The 14,759-nt window shown below is 36.8% G+C and overlaps 1 protein-coding gene across 1 annotated transcript in view; it reads left to right on the top strand.

The window, feature by feature from the left end:
- The first annotated feature begins 3,948 nt into the window (after positions 1-3,948).
- Positions 3,949-14,759, top strand: part of camsap1b (calmodulin regulated spectrin-associated protein 1b) — a 28,156-nt gene continuing 17,345 nt past the window's right edge. The window contains exons 1-3 of the mRNA XM_016674211.1: positions 3,949-4,399; positions 6,321-6,487; positions 12,964-13,226. Coding sequence (XP_016529697.1) covers positions 6,322-6,487; positions 12,964-13,226 — 429 coding nt within the window. The 5' untranslated portion in view covers positions 3,949-4,399; position 6,321. The remainder of the gene's footprint in view (positions 4,400-6,320; positions 6,488-12,963; positions 13,227-14,759) is intronic.

The raw sequence follows: 14,759 nt of genomic DNA, 5'->3' as shown, positions 1-14,759 counted from the left end.
GTATTCACCACATGTTTCCTGCAGGTATAAAAGAAGCTTCTCTTTTCTTGTCATAACTGATTGATTTTTTTAGTGTTAAATTGGTTTGGTTTGAGGGCTGCACAGTGGTGCAGTTGGTAGAGCTGTTGCCTTGCAGCCAGAAGGTTCTGGGTTTGATTCCCGGCCCCGGTCTTTCTGCATGGAGTTTGCATGTTCTCCTTGTGCATGTGTAGGTTTTCTCTGGGTACTCTGGTTTTCTCCCACAGTCCAAAAACATGACTGTCAGGTTAATTGGTCTGTCTAAATTGTCCCTAGGTGTGAATGTGTGTGTGCATGGTTGTCTGTCTCTGTGTTGCCCTGCGACAGACTGGCGACCTGTCCAGGTTGTACCCCGCCTCTCGCCCTGAACGTTAGCTGGAGATAGGCACCAGCACCCTCCCAAGCCCACTAAGGGACAAGGGTGTAAAGAAAATGGATGGTTTGGTTTGAAGGCACAGCTCAGCTTTTTAAGTTTAATTCACACATTTTCCAAAAGTGTTGTAGGACGTCCAATATATAATTTTGCGTTACCTGTTCCAAAACCAATTTTAAAGTGTGTTTCAACTATCTAAATTTAGAGTAATTTAGTTAGACAGTGAGACAGTCCCACAGCATAATGTGGCCACCACTATTTTTGACAGTTGTTAATGTGCTTTGGTTTGAATTCCTTTAAGCATATTTTTTGTGGCCAAACGGCTCAGTCTTTGTATTGTTTTACTTCACAGTGTTGAATCAGGAGACAATGTGCAGGCAGCTACAATTGTGTTGAATTTGGAGAAGGGATTTCTTTCTTATTCCACACCAAAACTTCATTTACTGAAGTCCATAAACTGGTTTTTCAGCTGTTTCTGGTGTCTGTTTTGCTCCCGAAGATCCTAATGGATTCCTTTATTTTAATGGTAACATTTTGGGTCACATGGATGAAACTTAGGTTTCCTAACAGGATAATGATCCCAAACATTTTAAAAAAAGGTCTTAAGAATATAGTTAGCTGGCTAAAATGAAGATTATTTCTAAAACCCAGCCCCCAACTATGAATACAATATTTATAGTTTCCTGGCTTTGTTTAAAAGCCAGTAAACAAACAAATTTTTAACGATTCAGAAGCTTGTTAATGACAACATATTTACTGTTAGGTGAGATTTATTTATATGTTTCAAACTGTTTAGATTACATAAAATAAACAATAAATTAAAACGGTTGTTGGTTTTATCTTCATCCCACTGTGGAAAAGGAATGACAATCTTTAAAAGTCCAATATTACGAATGACATTCAGGCCAGTGATGAGTGCATGTAAACTTCTGAGCGGTTCTGTGTTATACATTACCTCTCCGTTCACACCCGTAAATCACTGTAAGTTGTACACCTCTCACTTATTAAGAGGAAAACTTCTGTCGTCTGCGAACATGAAACTTTTTTTGCCTTTTCAGAGACCTCGTACTCTAAGTTGTGTCGGTCCTGATTTTCCAACAGTATGCTACAGTCGGCCTGTGTGTTTGTTGTCAATGTGGACTTGAATGTCACTATATCTGCGCTTCTTTAGCACTTGTTCACCTCTTCGAACACTGCTCACTGCGGCACAGACGAAGTCAAATCATGGATTGTCTGGAGTGGGACAGTAAATGAAGCTGAGCCTGATCAAAACGTGGGGCTGGGGTTTGCCTTTTAAACCTTTAATTTGAATCTTTGAATGACAATGCGTTTGAATCACGCTGCTGGGGCACAAGCGTCTTTATAAACACAGTTTTGGTCTCCAGTTTCCTTCAGAGAGCAAGGAACACTTCATGCTGTCAACCAAACCAAAATGTTCCTGTATTTCATGCCTTGTCCCTAGTTCTACCCAATGAAGAGGGGAGAAAATCTGTATTTCTGTGCAATAGTAAAGACTTAAAGATATGTATCTGATATGAGTATTAGTGATGTTTAAACTGAAAGGGTTAGAGTGTTTTACAATGTTATTAGCCTTTGCATTGAGTACTCAAAATCTCCAGCTAAAAGTTGGAACTCTTTGCCTCTTGTAGTTCTACTAAAAAAAAAACAATATGGAGGGCGGTGTTGGTTGTTTTATTTTTATTTTTTGCCAAGCTTTTGAGTGTTTTTATTCTATATTTAAAATGTAGTACTGATGTGACTTTCTGCTCAGGGAGGCTTAGATTGTTGTCATGGCAAACCCCTGCTCAACCGATGTTAGTTTGGCTTTAGCAAATCTCTTCAGACTGCAACATCAAGACATGCAATATTTAACAAAAAATGGGAAAAAAAGAAGATATTTAAATGTTTTTGGAGAGAAGTGTCTGTTTGAACTGTGTTTTATTACATTATTTATATCAAAGCCAAACTCGTAACTTGGTCTTATTTCTAACAGTTTTAGCAAACCTCGAAGCTGCACTCCAAATGTAAAAAGAGAAATGCTTCAAAGGTTGTTTTTACATCGTTTTAGAGATGTTCTTATGAAAATTGTGGGTCAAGGTGTGATTTCAAGTGGTGTTTGAACAGGGCGAGTTGATGTGTAGAGCTGCTGAGAACTGTACATTGAGAGATTCTGCTCATAAAGAAAACAAACCAAAACTAAGAGAGAGAGAACATTTCCAAACATTCATCTGGAATTTAAATGAACAAAGCAAAACATGTTTGAGGTTACCAGCTATTTCTGCTCTGCTATGTCATGCAAGACTGTCCCACATCAACAACCTATGCAATCTATTGAGTGTCTGTTCATTCAAGCAGCCACAAGGCTACTGACATCTAAATCACTCTCACATTAAAGTTAATTTGTTCTGTGGCTTTGCTCGTTGGATTCTGTTTGGAGTCGGTTTATGTGGCGGCTTTGTTTTGGGGAACAATAAAGATCAGTGTTGCAAACATAATAAAATACAAACTTAAAGTGCTGTGCCTTTCAAAATAATATGTAGCCCTTAAAAGACCTACGCAATGGAATGCATAATTACAAAGTTAAAAAAAGATGCATTGTTTTTGCATTTTTTTTTACATTAAAAGTGTGGCCTGTGTGTGTATTTAGTTTGTAGCACCAAATTTATCTGCTTTTACAGACAAATTTAAGTTTCTAGAAATCTCTAATTGATCTCTGACTTTTGTTTCATTGAGTAATAAATGTGACGTAGTTTGTTTTGGTCCGTATGGCATTTGGAAGCTTGACACGAGGAGAAGATAATCTCCAAAACTCACTATTGTAGAAAAAACATAAACATGCTAAGCTCTACTGAGAATATATGTGGAACTTTTTGCTTGCAGATGAAACTAAGATTGCGCTTCTCAACAACAAATCCTCAAGGTGAGTTTAGCAAGAAACAAAGTGTTATACAAATATTTATTGATTGGATTATTTTCTTAGTGTGAAATTACGCTACTGGAATAAAGAAATGTTTTTTAAAAGGGTTTTGAGCATGGCAAGCCAACAAATATCTCTACGCCTGAAGAAATTTAGCATAGCACGGGTTTAAACTTTATCAAGTAAAAATTTCTTACTAATACCCAGTTTTATCCTTTTCAGTGCAGAGTTTAAATTGTATTTATTAAACAATGTCCTTAACTAACAGCCGAAGGATTAAATGATACTGTCATTATGTACATGTCATTATGGTATAAAACAACGAAAATGCAGTTTTTCAAAAATCATAAACAGGAATCAGTGCTGCTTACTAAATCATCTCACCGACTGAAGTGTATATACCACATTTCTCCACTAGATGTCAGCATTGATTAAAGTCAATGCTGACATCTACTTGGAAAAGTGATTTTTTCCCCCCCCCAAAGTGAATACAATTTTAAGATAAAGGTTGACAGAACGTTTGTCCCCCCAAATTTTAATACATTTACAAACATACATATTTTTGGAGAATATAAACCGAAAATGTTCGTTGTCACCGTTTTACTGTTGACAGTTTGGAAGGTAATCACGCATGCGCAGCATTCTCATTTAGAAAGGCAGGGATGAAAATTATTTCCATGGGCAGAGCGCGAACACACCGCGGGATGCGTGTGTCTCCTCTCTACCATGAAGCGTTTAATACAGAGATAGGTTTATAATCAGGAGATTACCTGCTCTTGTTATTTTATTTTTATTTCAACCAGAGTCTCGTCGCATTTTTACTGCTTCTGTCTGGCGTCTGCTTCGCCTGTGAGTCTGCCGCGGAGCGGTTGTCACACAGGCCGAGAATCGGATTCTGTTGCTGGGAGGAGACCACACAGACTCACCTCCCTCCTTGCTAGCATTATTATTAGCTGGCTACGATGCGTGTCTGCGGCTGCTGTATTTTCTACACAGCAGACCACGTTACAACGAGGCAGGTCTTTGGCTAATTGGTTGTGTAACCCTGCTGTACCTAAAGGGTGACTTGGAAATACGCAGCACCTTTCAAGGTAATGTTCTCTCCTGCTAACGTCATTCATGGCTCCAGTGAATGCTGGGGGGGCTGTTGTATTAGCAAGCTAACAGTTAGCTGGGGTTAGTTAGCCGCTATTTATTTGCATGCTCAGCCGCTTTGCTAACCCAGTTTACAGCCAATATTCATTTTCAGCTAATGACTGTTGCTTGTAAATTAGGTCTTTGTAACATGAACATATTATCATTATGTTGTAATTTACATAGCAGCTACCCTGCTGTTTCAGCCAGCCATTATTAGGCCGTTAATAGTTTCATTGTGATAAAGCAGTACCGCAAGGATAACGCTACAGGTTATAAAACAAGGTAAGCTAATATTAGTTTAGTCCTTTTGTTGTTTTTCTTTAGGAAAAACATTTACCTTCAGCAATGAAATAATGTCTCTTAGTTACAGGTAAAGGTAACCACTTTGTTTTGAGTTCACCTGTTAATATTTTTACATTTTCAACTATTTGAAGCCACAATTTCCCAAAAATAAAAAAAAACCCTACAAGGATATCAAACTGGCTTAGAAATTAAAACTGACATCTCTGTATTGTTGTAAACCAGAAACACAAGCATGGTGAATAACTGAATTCGCAGGTGCATCTCAGCTATGCAGAAAAAGACTGCACCCTACACTGTCTGCTCAGAGTGCTGTATTTGAGCATATTAATGGAAAGTGGAGTGGAAGGAAAAAATTGGTTAAAAAAAAGGTGCACAAGCAGTCTTGACGAGGCAAAAAGAAAATATATTTAAGTTTAGGATAGATTCACAAATTGGGCTGAGGTTGAATTAATTGATGCTAAAGAGGACAAGGCTTTTGCTCAATTGTCCTTAAGTTCTCTTTTTTTGGTGAGATTTTCCTAGAAACTGAATTTGGGGTATTTAACAACATCTGTAAAATTTACAAGAAATATTAACTTGAGGCACTACTCTATGTAATGTGTGTACCGTAATTAACTTTTTATAATTTTTGAGGATTATCTGTACAGATTTTACATTTGAAAGCAAATTATTTAAATGGAAAAAAATGAATAGTTCAAGCTTTTAGTTTAAACTAAAATTGTTTGCTTTGCCACCTGTCAGAAGGATTTCTTTGATTTACTTTGGTCCACACTTAAAACACAATCTAGCTATTGTCTCAAATTCAATACAGTTATCAGATATTGTGTGGGTTGATTTGTATTATGATCCACAGATGCCTTCCACGGTAGACATGATTATATGCTACATTTAGAACTGTTTTTGGTATTTAGTGGTTTTACTTACACCTGACTTAAATGCCATGTGTGTCATAGACAGGCGTTTACTGTATAATCAAAGTGTTGCCATGTGTCACTGTGGAAACAAAAAACTTTAAAGGGGAAAAAAGTTATTTGGATATATTGTCACTTAATCACACTTTTACTATTAGAAAATAGCATTTTGCTCTGCTTCAGTTTGTCCCTCTGCCAACTTTTACCTGCATTTCATTTATGCACTTTGTCATTTAATTATGTATTAGTTTATTTCTCCTGGCAGTTGGGTATTGTCAAAGAACTAGAAAGATAAATAATTAGAACAATACTTGGATCTCACATCTTTTTTACACCCATTTGATATCAATTCACTCTTACAAAATGACAAATTAAACCAAAATTAATTCCTTTAGACCTCCTGCTGGTACTTGGTTTTACCTTTTAGTAAGATAACCACATTCTCTTCAGAATAATGTACGCAGACGAAAGAATATAACTTTTAATCATCAGTTGTCAAAAAGAGTACAAAATGTTCAAGTGGCAAGTACAAAGTTGCCCAGTACAGATAAACCTAAACTGCAAAAGCACCAAATAACGGAGTAGGAAAATGACCAACCCCTCTTTTTTTCCCAACATATTCAGCTTCATTTTGTTGCTATATTTATTATTTATTTTCAAGGATGGATGTTGACTTGTGCGCCGGCGGGGACGGTACCAGGAAGAAACCGGAGTTACCGGTGGCTGCAGACGGCACAATGGATGTAGTACCTTTGGAGATGTATGACTCTGCCAGAGCAAAAATAGCTGCAAACCTGCGGTGGCTTTTTGCCAAAGCCTACGGCATTGGTAAGTTGATTTCCAATAATTTCCTCACAAACGCTCATAATTTTTGTATTTGGAAATTACTGGCAACTGCGTTGGTCGCCTGAAATCTGTATTTTCAGTCTTCACAGACTTCACAGACTTCACAGACTTATCAAGTGACATATTTTACACCAGAGAGTATGAAACAAAACTTTAGTAAGCACTAAATCAATAAATTACATGATAAATTAAAACAAGCTTGATCATTCCCATTTCTTTTGCTAAAGACTGGATGACAAAAGTCTTCAGTTTGGCACATTGGTCTCAAATAACCTCTTTTTTTGATGGGTAATTTTGCTTCCAGAGGCTTCAGTATTCATTATATTTGTTTTATTTATTTTGGGTATTTAAAAGATCATCCAGTTCCAATGTAAACAGTTTGTTCAAAATGAAAGTCTATTGATGTTTGAGAATATGTACGTGCATTATATTACTTGCATTCAGTTTCTGGAACAGAAGAAACGGCCAAAACAACGCTTTGAACTTCCTTGTAGCTGAAATATGCTGCACAAATAAAATTTGATTGAGCGATTGTCTTGTAAAAATGGTTCCAAAACAACAATAAATATTATCATTTATCTCAATAACTTTTAGGATATTTTATGATCCAGCTAAATTTGTTATTGTGACAAACCTTTTTGCAATTTATTTTTCTCATCTTAACAGTAAGTATTTTGCTGTTGAAACTTAACATTCTCAACACACTCAGTCTGCAGTTTGTTTGGTGCTTCAGCAGAAAAACACAATTAAAGGAAAAGCCAGAAAGAAAGCTAAAACACACACATGTAATCCTAACACCAACTCCCCAATGGCAGCTGAAACCTCGCTCACTGACTCACCAGATCTGTGCGTTCTTGTCGGATGGCCAATGAGATTGAACTTAAATCAGACGGAGGGACAGTCACTGATGCTTAATCTATATTTGTTACACTGTGCTCAGTGGATGGAAAATACTCATCTGCACATCACGTCGCTCACACTCCCTGTTGAAGCTGCCTGTGTTAGTAAGAGGACCTTTATGTTAGATGATGCTAGTTTCACCTCAAACACACTTGAGTGGAAATCCAAGAATATTACCAGTTTTAAGGGAAGGAAAAATTTAAAGCTAAGAGACTATAAGTCATAATTTGCTTGATCAGGGGACTTGGCATTCAGAAAACGTCAGATTTAATTTAAAAGTAATTCAGGATAAGCTTTGTGACGTTTCTTTAATCTCACAAGAATAGGCCTTTTGCAATAAAAAATTTGCTGGTTACTATATTGTTCCGGTAATTATTGAGATAAACAATAATGTTGTTGTTTTTATACCATTTTTAAATAATATATTAATAAGTTCGCCCCTCAAATATCAACAAACTTTATAGAGAACGCTTAACTCTACAACTTGAAGATATTTTAAATATCCAAAATAAACCACAACTAAAGACGACAAATAAAACGGAAGTAAAAACAACCAAGACCATAAATAAAATGAATTATGATGTCTCTGTAAGCAGAATTGCTATTCAAAAAATATTAGTCAGAATGGAAATTATTGAGATAATTTTAACTTATAATGTGATTAATCATTGCTTATTGTGACAAGTTTGTACAGGATATCCAGTCCATAGTGTTGCCCATAGTTAATTATCGATGTCAGCCTTAATACTTTCCTTTCAAACCTAGTTTTTTGCTCAGGTTTCATCCTCTTCTCTTTTTGCTTTCTTATTTATGTTCGTCGCTCTGCACCGCCTCATTAGTTTTATTGTTGTATTGATGGCTCATATTGGTGCTGTTTGGGACTGGGCCTTCACTCCCTCCCTCTTCTCTTTGACAGACACTTTATATTTAATAGATGTGGATTTCATAACCTGCAGATGTTCTGTCAAAAAGTGTTTTGTGTCTTTGACTACAATATAAAGATGTGAAGCAACTAGTAGAGTAAGAAAAAACAGTAAGTTTATTTTGGGATTAGATTTTAATTAGTATTCAAAGAGGTTGTTTTTTTTTTTTTTTCAAAATCTGATGTGTAGTGTAGCTTTATCCTCATGAGTCATTATGTGGAGAAAAGTGAGGCTTACACAAGCCCTGCACAGCTCACTAATATGATTTTAGACTGTTATGGTGATGAGAGAAATGGGAGTGCTGGTGTGGTGGAAACTGGAGCAAATGTTTTGATGACTACCTGAATTATGACAAAATGTTAGGGTGTGAGTTACAGTTGTCATTAGCCTTTCACTACTGGGAAAAATGAACGAAGACCAGACGTATCTTTCAGTGCTTTTAAGTATCTCCTTACATTGCCGGTTTGTTAGATGTCCAAGGAACATCTCTTTCTGCTTCTCCTGTCCTCACTGGAGAAAATGCCATCTTACTCTAAATATTAACTTTCTTGCATCAACACAAGAAATGGCAGAATTTCTGGGCATTCTTTGACATTTTTGACTATTTACGGTGAATTTGTTGTTGCACATAAACGTATTGTAAAGTATATGTTGTCAAAGTAGTCGGGCTACAAGCAAACAATTATTTTAGCAATTGATTTATTCTGATGATTAATCAAATGTGCCAAAAGAAATTCATCACATTCTGCATTTTTCATTTAACCACTTCAACCTTTTTAATACAGTGTTAGAAATGGATTAAAATGCAAAAAACCAGAATCAATTAATTTTTAAATAAGAAAATAAACATTTTGTTGGCTAATATGCAATGACGTAGCATTCCTTTAGTGTGTGCTTTATCATTTGTAGCAGGTGATGCATCTGCAGCCAGAAAAAGAAAAAATACTTCCAACATGTGAAAAGCTCAGCTCTTTCTGCTTGTCTTAACATCGATGTAAGGATAATCTGTTTATTTTTTGGATTAACTGATTAATGATTGGAAAGCAAAACATGCACAATATGAGATTTCTTTTCCTTTTTTAAGAATCTGATCCGAGTGAAGCTAAAACTAAACCGCTTGTACAGTTTTGGTTAATTACTGATCTTTCATCAAATGGCCTTTTTTTACTCTGTATTCTCCAGTTAACAATGAATTGATTCCTAAATTAGTTGAGGATTATTTCAAGTCGATTAATCACTGTTAATCTGATTAATCGTTTCAGCCCTACAGAGTAGTGCAGCTTTGTTTGCTGCCTGATGCATCAGTTCCTGAGTTCAGGCTTTGCATGTCTGTTACATCAGCATCATCTCTGGTCAGATCGTACGCCATTAAGCTCTCCTTCATACTCTGTGGTTTGTTATGATCATTATACAGATTTCCAAATGTCACTGAAGCATTCACTTAAAAAATGGCAGTAGAATTGGAGTTTTTAAGGTAAACAGGATTGGGATAGAAAACTTTTTTGTTTTTCCTTCAGGGTTCATTAAGGCTTTACTTGGTTCTGTTGTTGTCAGCCATCATGAGCTTTTGGTAATGATATAGATGGATAATGGCAGCATCTTCCTGCAGACAAAAATGATACGCTGCAGCATAGTCGTGCTTCGGACGCCCAGAGGGAAACGACTCTCAGGTGTACCTGCAATTGCCTTCCTCCCATGGGAACTTAATAAATTAGTCCTGTTTTCTAGTCCCCAGACGGCTCATATGGGGTCTGCTACGATGCAAATATTGCACGGTTGTTTGTTTGGCTTGTGCCGTTTCCGGCAGATGTGAATCCTCTGGCTGTGTCGCAGCTGATCCCAGCCTTGGAAGCTGACTATGCCTGACGGTGAGGACCAGTCGCGCTCGCAGGCAGGTCATTAGCCCTCCGTCTGCTTCTGCTGGTGCAGATTATGGTGTGGCACCGGTCACGGTTGGCTGTGTGTGATCTACAGCATCCTGGCTGTTGTTGCCAGGCTCCATCATGATGCTCCACCCCACCCCAGTTGGTGTGTTTTTTAGCCTGCCCTGGGCTGCAGGAAGGCGGGGTCAGCTGCCACATGACATCAGTGTCTGGAGAATGAACTCCAACGGCAAGACCTCTTTGTTTTCTGCCACAATAAGTCCCACTGTCATGATGTTCATTCACTCCAGGAATGGCAGAAACTGTTGGGTTAAATGTTTAATCGTGTTGCAAAACTGTTGTCGATTTTTGTATATGGGGACAGAAAAATGACCCGAGCTTAAAGGTACTATAACAGTTGCTGCTCGGCTAATTATGATGAGATTTCCCTTTAAATTAATACCATTTGTTCTCACAACAAATCTTCTGTGCACTAAAGAATTGCTTCGTTAAACCAAAAGCCTTTAAGAGCTTTTTAAGTTGCGTTTCCTAAGACAGTACACTGAGAAGAACAGAAAGAAAAACAAGTCAGAAGAACTTTAAAACCCTGAAACCTTTTACGTTAAAATACCTTTTTAGGCATTTGTTAGTAGCATCTTTCTTATGATATAGTTTTTTGATATAAGAAATCATTATGACTAATATCTAATTGAACACATACGGCTATATTTTTCAGTAAACTCCTGTTTTTCTGCCGAGATTCTTTGCATAGGGTTTGAGCAAGTTAAAATTTGGAGCAGTCGAGCACTGGTTCTCGTTTTATTTGCATTTAAGTTTTCAGTTCATCATATGTGGACAAAATGTACAGAGAGTAATTCTCATGCTTTATTTACCATTTTACGTTGAGTGTGCTGCATGAACGTTGTAACCGAGTGTTGTAAGCGGTGTATCACGCAGCGTTTTGGTCATTTCCACTCGGGTATTGGTTTAAGAAGTGAGCTGTAAAAATTTCTGGTTTGTTTTGCTGCTCTGTTGGTGAACATTTTTTATATAAAATGTAAAAAACACTTGGATTGTCAGAGATGTCTGATTATGGGATAAATAAATAAAAATTTCTTCCATAAATCAGTCTTTTTTGGGGGTTTCTTTTTTTATTTTAATTTTTTTTTAAATCTATAGATGCATGCACCTATATTATGCAATTGTTGCTTCTTTTAGCTTCCTTTAATGGATAAATGTGGAGAATCTTGCAGATCGTTCATTGTTTTCTGTTGGATTCAAAAGTATTACCCGTGTAAAGAAACCCGCAGCACATCTTTTCCAATCAGATTTAAAAATGGATCAAAATCAAGTCGGTATCATCCAGAAAAATCCTGATTGGTGCATCTGTTTTGAAAATCCAAACTCTTTAGGTCACATCTGCAAATGCTAAAAGCTGTGTGTACACACATATTTACCTCCAAGTTACCATTTGATAGCTTTTGGGATTTAATTATACTTAATTTTTTCCCTCTTTTCTCTTTACTTTTACTTTTTCTCTTTACCCTTCCTGCTTGCTCTCCAGTATTTGACCTGCAGGTTGCTGATGAGAAGGTTTCTCGTTGCCTTCACAGTGTGGAAACCAGGAACTCGTCATACACACACATGCAGCTTTCGCTGTGTTATCACATCTCTGGCAGAAATCTAAACAGGTTTAACAGAAACAGGGTTATTTCTGCTGCCACACCATTTTATGCTGGAAGTTGGAAGGATTTTTTATTTTAAACATGTGGCTTACCTTCAGGATAAATCTGGTTTGCGCTGCTGCTTTGCTCTGTGCCCTTGTAAGGCAGTGGCGTCTGGTTTTGAGAATGACCTCACATTTGGAGTAACAGAACTAGTCACAGTTTTCCTCCTTGTGGCTCCAACATTAAGTAAGCATTGGCAAAGTGTGCCGTCACCTGAGCAGCCTTGGATTAGCAGGATCTGCGGCCCAAGCTACTCTTAAAGCAACACACTCACTTATAGTTACAAAGAGCTCCGTTTACTCGCAGTAAACAAACCTAGAACAAATATTACACGTATCATGATTTGGAGATAGAGATGCTTTTGTGTTGCCTGGCACCAATAATACACATTTTCCTACTTCCTTCAGGGTTCACACAGGTGCTTCAAATCTTTGAAAATGCTTGCAGGTGTTTTCAAAGTTTGAAAAGTGTTTGATATTCAAACTGCGCAGTTTTGTAATAAATGCAATCCAACGTTTGGTTAAAAGCCTAAATTTGGAAGAAAAAAAAAAAATAAATAAACTTTACAGTTGAAACCAGATTTTTTTTTTTTCCAACTAAGAAAGAAACAGACACTTTTTTTTCTCAGTCTAAAGTTAAATTAGTTTAAACTTCTCTTATTTTAGGTTAGTTAGAATTCCAAAAATAATTTCTATTCGCTATAAGTGTGTTGTTCTTGGACCAGTCAGGTGCGTATGTGTGAGAGACTTCTTGTCCCTGCTGCAGATGCAGAATATTGTCACTAAAAAATAACTCATATATTACATAATAGTGAATTGAAACTCTTTTTTTCCTTTGTTTTATTTTTATCTCAATTATGCTGGAAAGGTTTGAAAAGTTCTTGAATTTCATTGTGGGTAAAGTGTGCAAACCCCATTGCTTACAAACTGTTATCATATTAAACTATGTGAGTAGTTGAGTTTTAAAATGGGGCACTTCACATTCCTCTTTTAGAGCTTCATTAAGAGCCACCTCCGTCACCTAAACCCAGATTCTTTCCCTTGCAGGCCATATTCCAGAGGACCTGCGGGACCCGTTCTACACAGACCAGTACGACCAGGAGCACATCAAGCCCCCCGTCATCCGTCTTCTTCTGTCCTGCGAGCTTTACTGCCGTGTGTGCGCTCTCATCCTGAAGACCGAGCAGGCCGCGTCGCTTCAGTCCCACCTGTCGGTCATCCAGGCTCTGTCCAGAAAGGGCATTTATGTCATGGAGAGCGACGACACGCCCGTCACAGATGGAGACCTGGCCTGCATTCCTATCAAAATGGTAAGGAAGTGTCTCAAAAATTGAGCTTAACATGCAGTGCTGTGGTGGAAGTATTTGCTCCAACCTATGGATTTATTCTGTTCTTGCTTTTTTAACAAATAGAAGGTGGTTTTTAAATCAGAATCTCATTCATTACAGAAGAAGGTGGCCAAACCAAACTGATGATATGTGAAAATTAGCTGCTTCATAAGCCGAACGGCTGCTTGTTCTACAAATGTGGAACAATAAATGTCGATTGATTTCAAATGGTTATTAATTTCCTGTTAATGAAGATTAAATTTTTGGAAAAGCTGGATTTTTGCCCAGGACCTGCAATCTTGTTTTACAGCTTCTGTTTATTTGGACAGAAGCTGTCCAAATGAATTCAGGTTCACTTCCCGACAGGGTAGAGTAATTTGCAATTTCTTATAAAGTAAAGAAAGAGAGGAATTAAAGTCAGATTTGGATCAGAATTTATTTCTAAGCCATGTTGCCCAGTCCTAATTTTAAACCCACGTTGTTTCTTTTCATTTCTAACCTAACTCTGCAAAACAAGAACTGGCTTTATGAAATGCATGTAACTTATGGGTGTTGCCATGTTAACTGATGAGATGCAACACGCAAAGCAAAATCCTAATCACAGCTCTAACTTTGAATGGGAGTCTTTGTGCAGCTGGTATGGCAGTCAAATCCCAGATCCTTTGAATAGAAAAGATAAGATTGCAGCCAAATCATCTGGAGCTTGTTCCAACAAGTCAAGCAGCAAACTGTGTCCACAACTCTGTCATGCAAAGTGCAGCTTGTTGGTTTTATGAGCAATCGTGACCAATGGATTTCATGCCCACACAAAGTTCTTCACAAAAGCGTTATTAACTAAAGCCTGGCTAAGATTGATCAAGCGTCTGATTAAGGAAACCAGCATTATTTCTACTGGTTTTACTGTTTAATGACATCAACGTAGCACAGTTTCTTTTTTACCAAAAACATGCAGTCTGTACCAAAACTAACATTCCTTGACTAAATCAACACCTGCCGACTTTTACTGCGTTTTGGTTCTGTTTCATGTTTTAGATTAAAAAAGATAAACAAAAAGTGCATATTCAAACAATTCTAGCTAATTTACTTTCTAATACTCTTTAGAGAAGGTGTGTTCAAACTTTTTGTCATGTGGGCCAAAATTATAGTAATAAAAATGTAAAAAAAATAAAATAAAATTGTAATACATTAAAATAAAATCAAGCAGTTATAGTTATCTGATTTTGTAGAAACGATCCAAAACTTTAAAAGGATTTTGCACATTTTCCCTTGTAAGGGAAATTTAATTTAGTTTTCAAATTCTTTTGGGCTTGTTTGAACGAATTTATTCTGCTTATAAGAAAAAGATCTGAGCCACTTTCTTTCAAAAACATTTGCAATATTTAGCCAAGTTAAGTAAATTAGATAAAAGTTGGTTAACTTTTTGCATTGTGCTTAATATTTTCTACTGTAGGAAAATTACAATATAAAATATTATTTTTAATTATTATAATTATTTTTAATCGGCTGGTGTAAACT

The sequence above is a fragment of the Poecilia formosa genome, unplaced genomic scaffold (genome assembly GCF_000485575.1).
Source record: "Poecilia formosa unplaced genomic scaffold, Poecilia_formosa-5.1.2 Scaffold92, whole genome shotgun sequence".
Lineage (NCBI taxonomy): Eukaryota > Metazoa > Chordata > Actinopteri > Cyprinodontiformes > Poeciliidae > Poecilia > Poecilia formosa.
The sequence above is the reverse complement of the archived record's forward strand: the minus strand, read 5'-3'. Positions and strand labels throughout refer to the sequence as shown.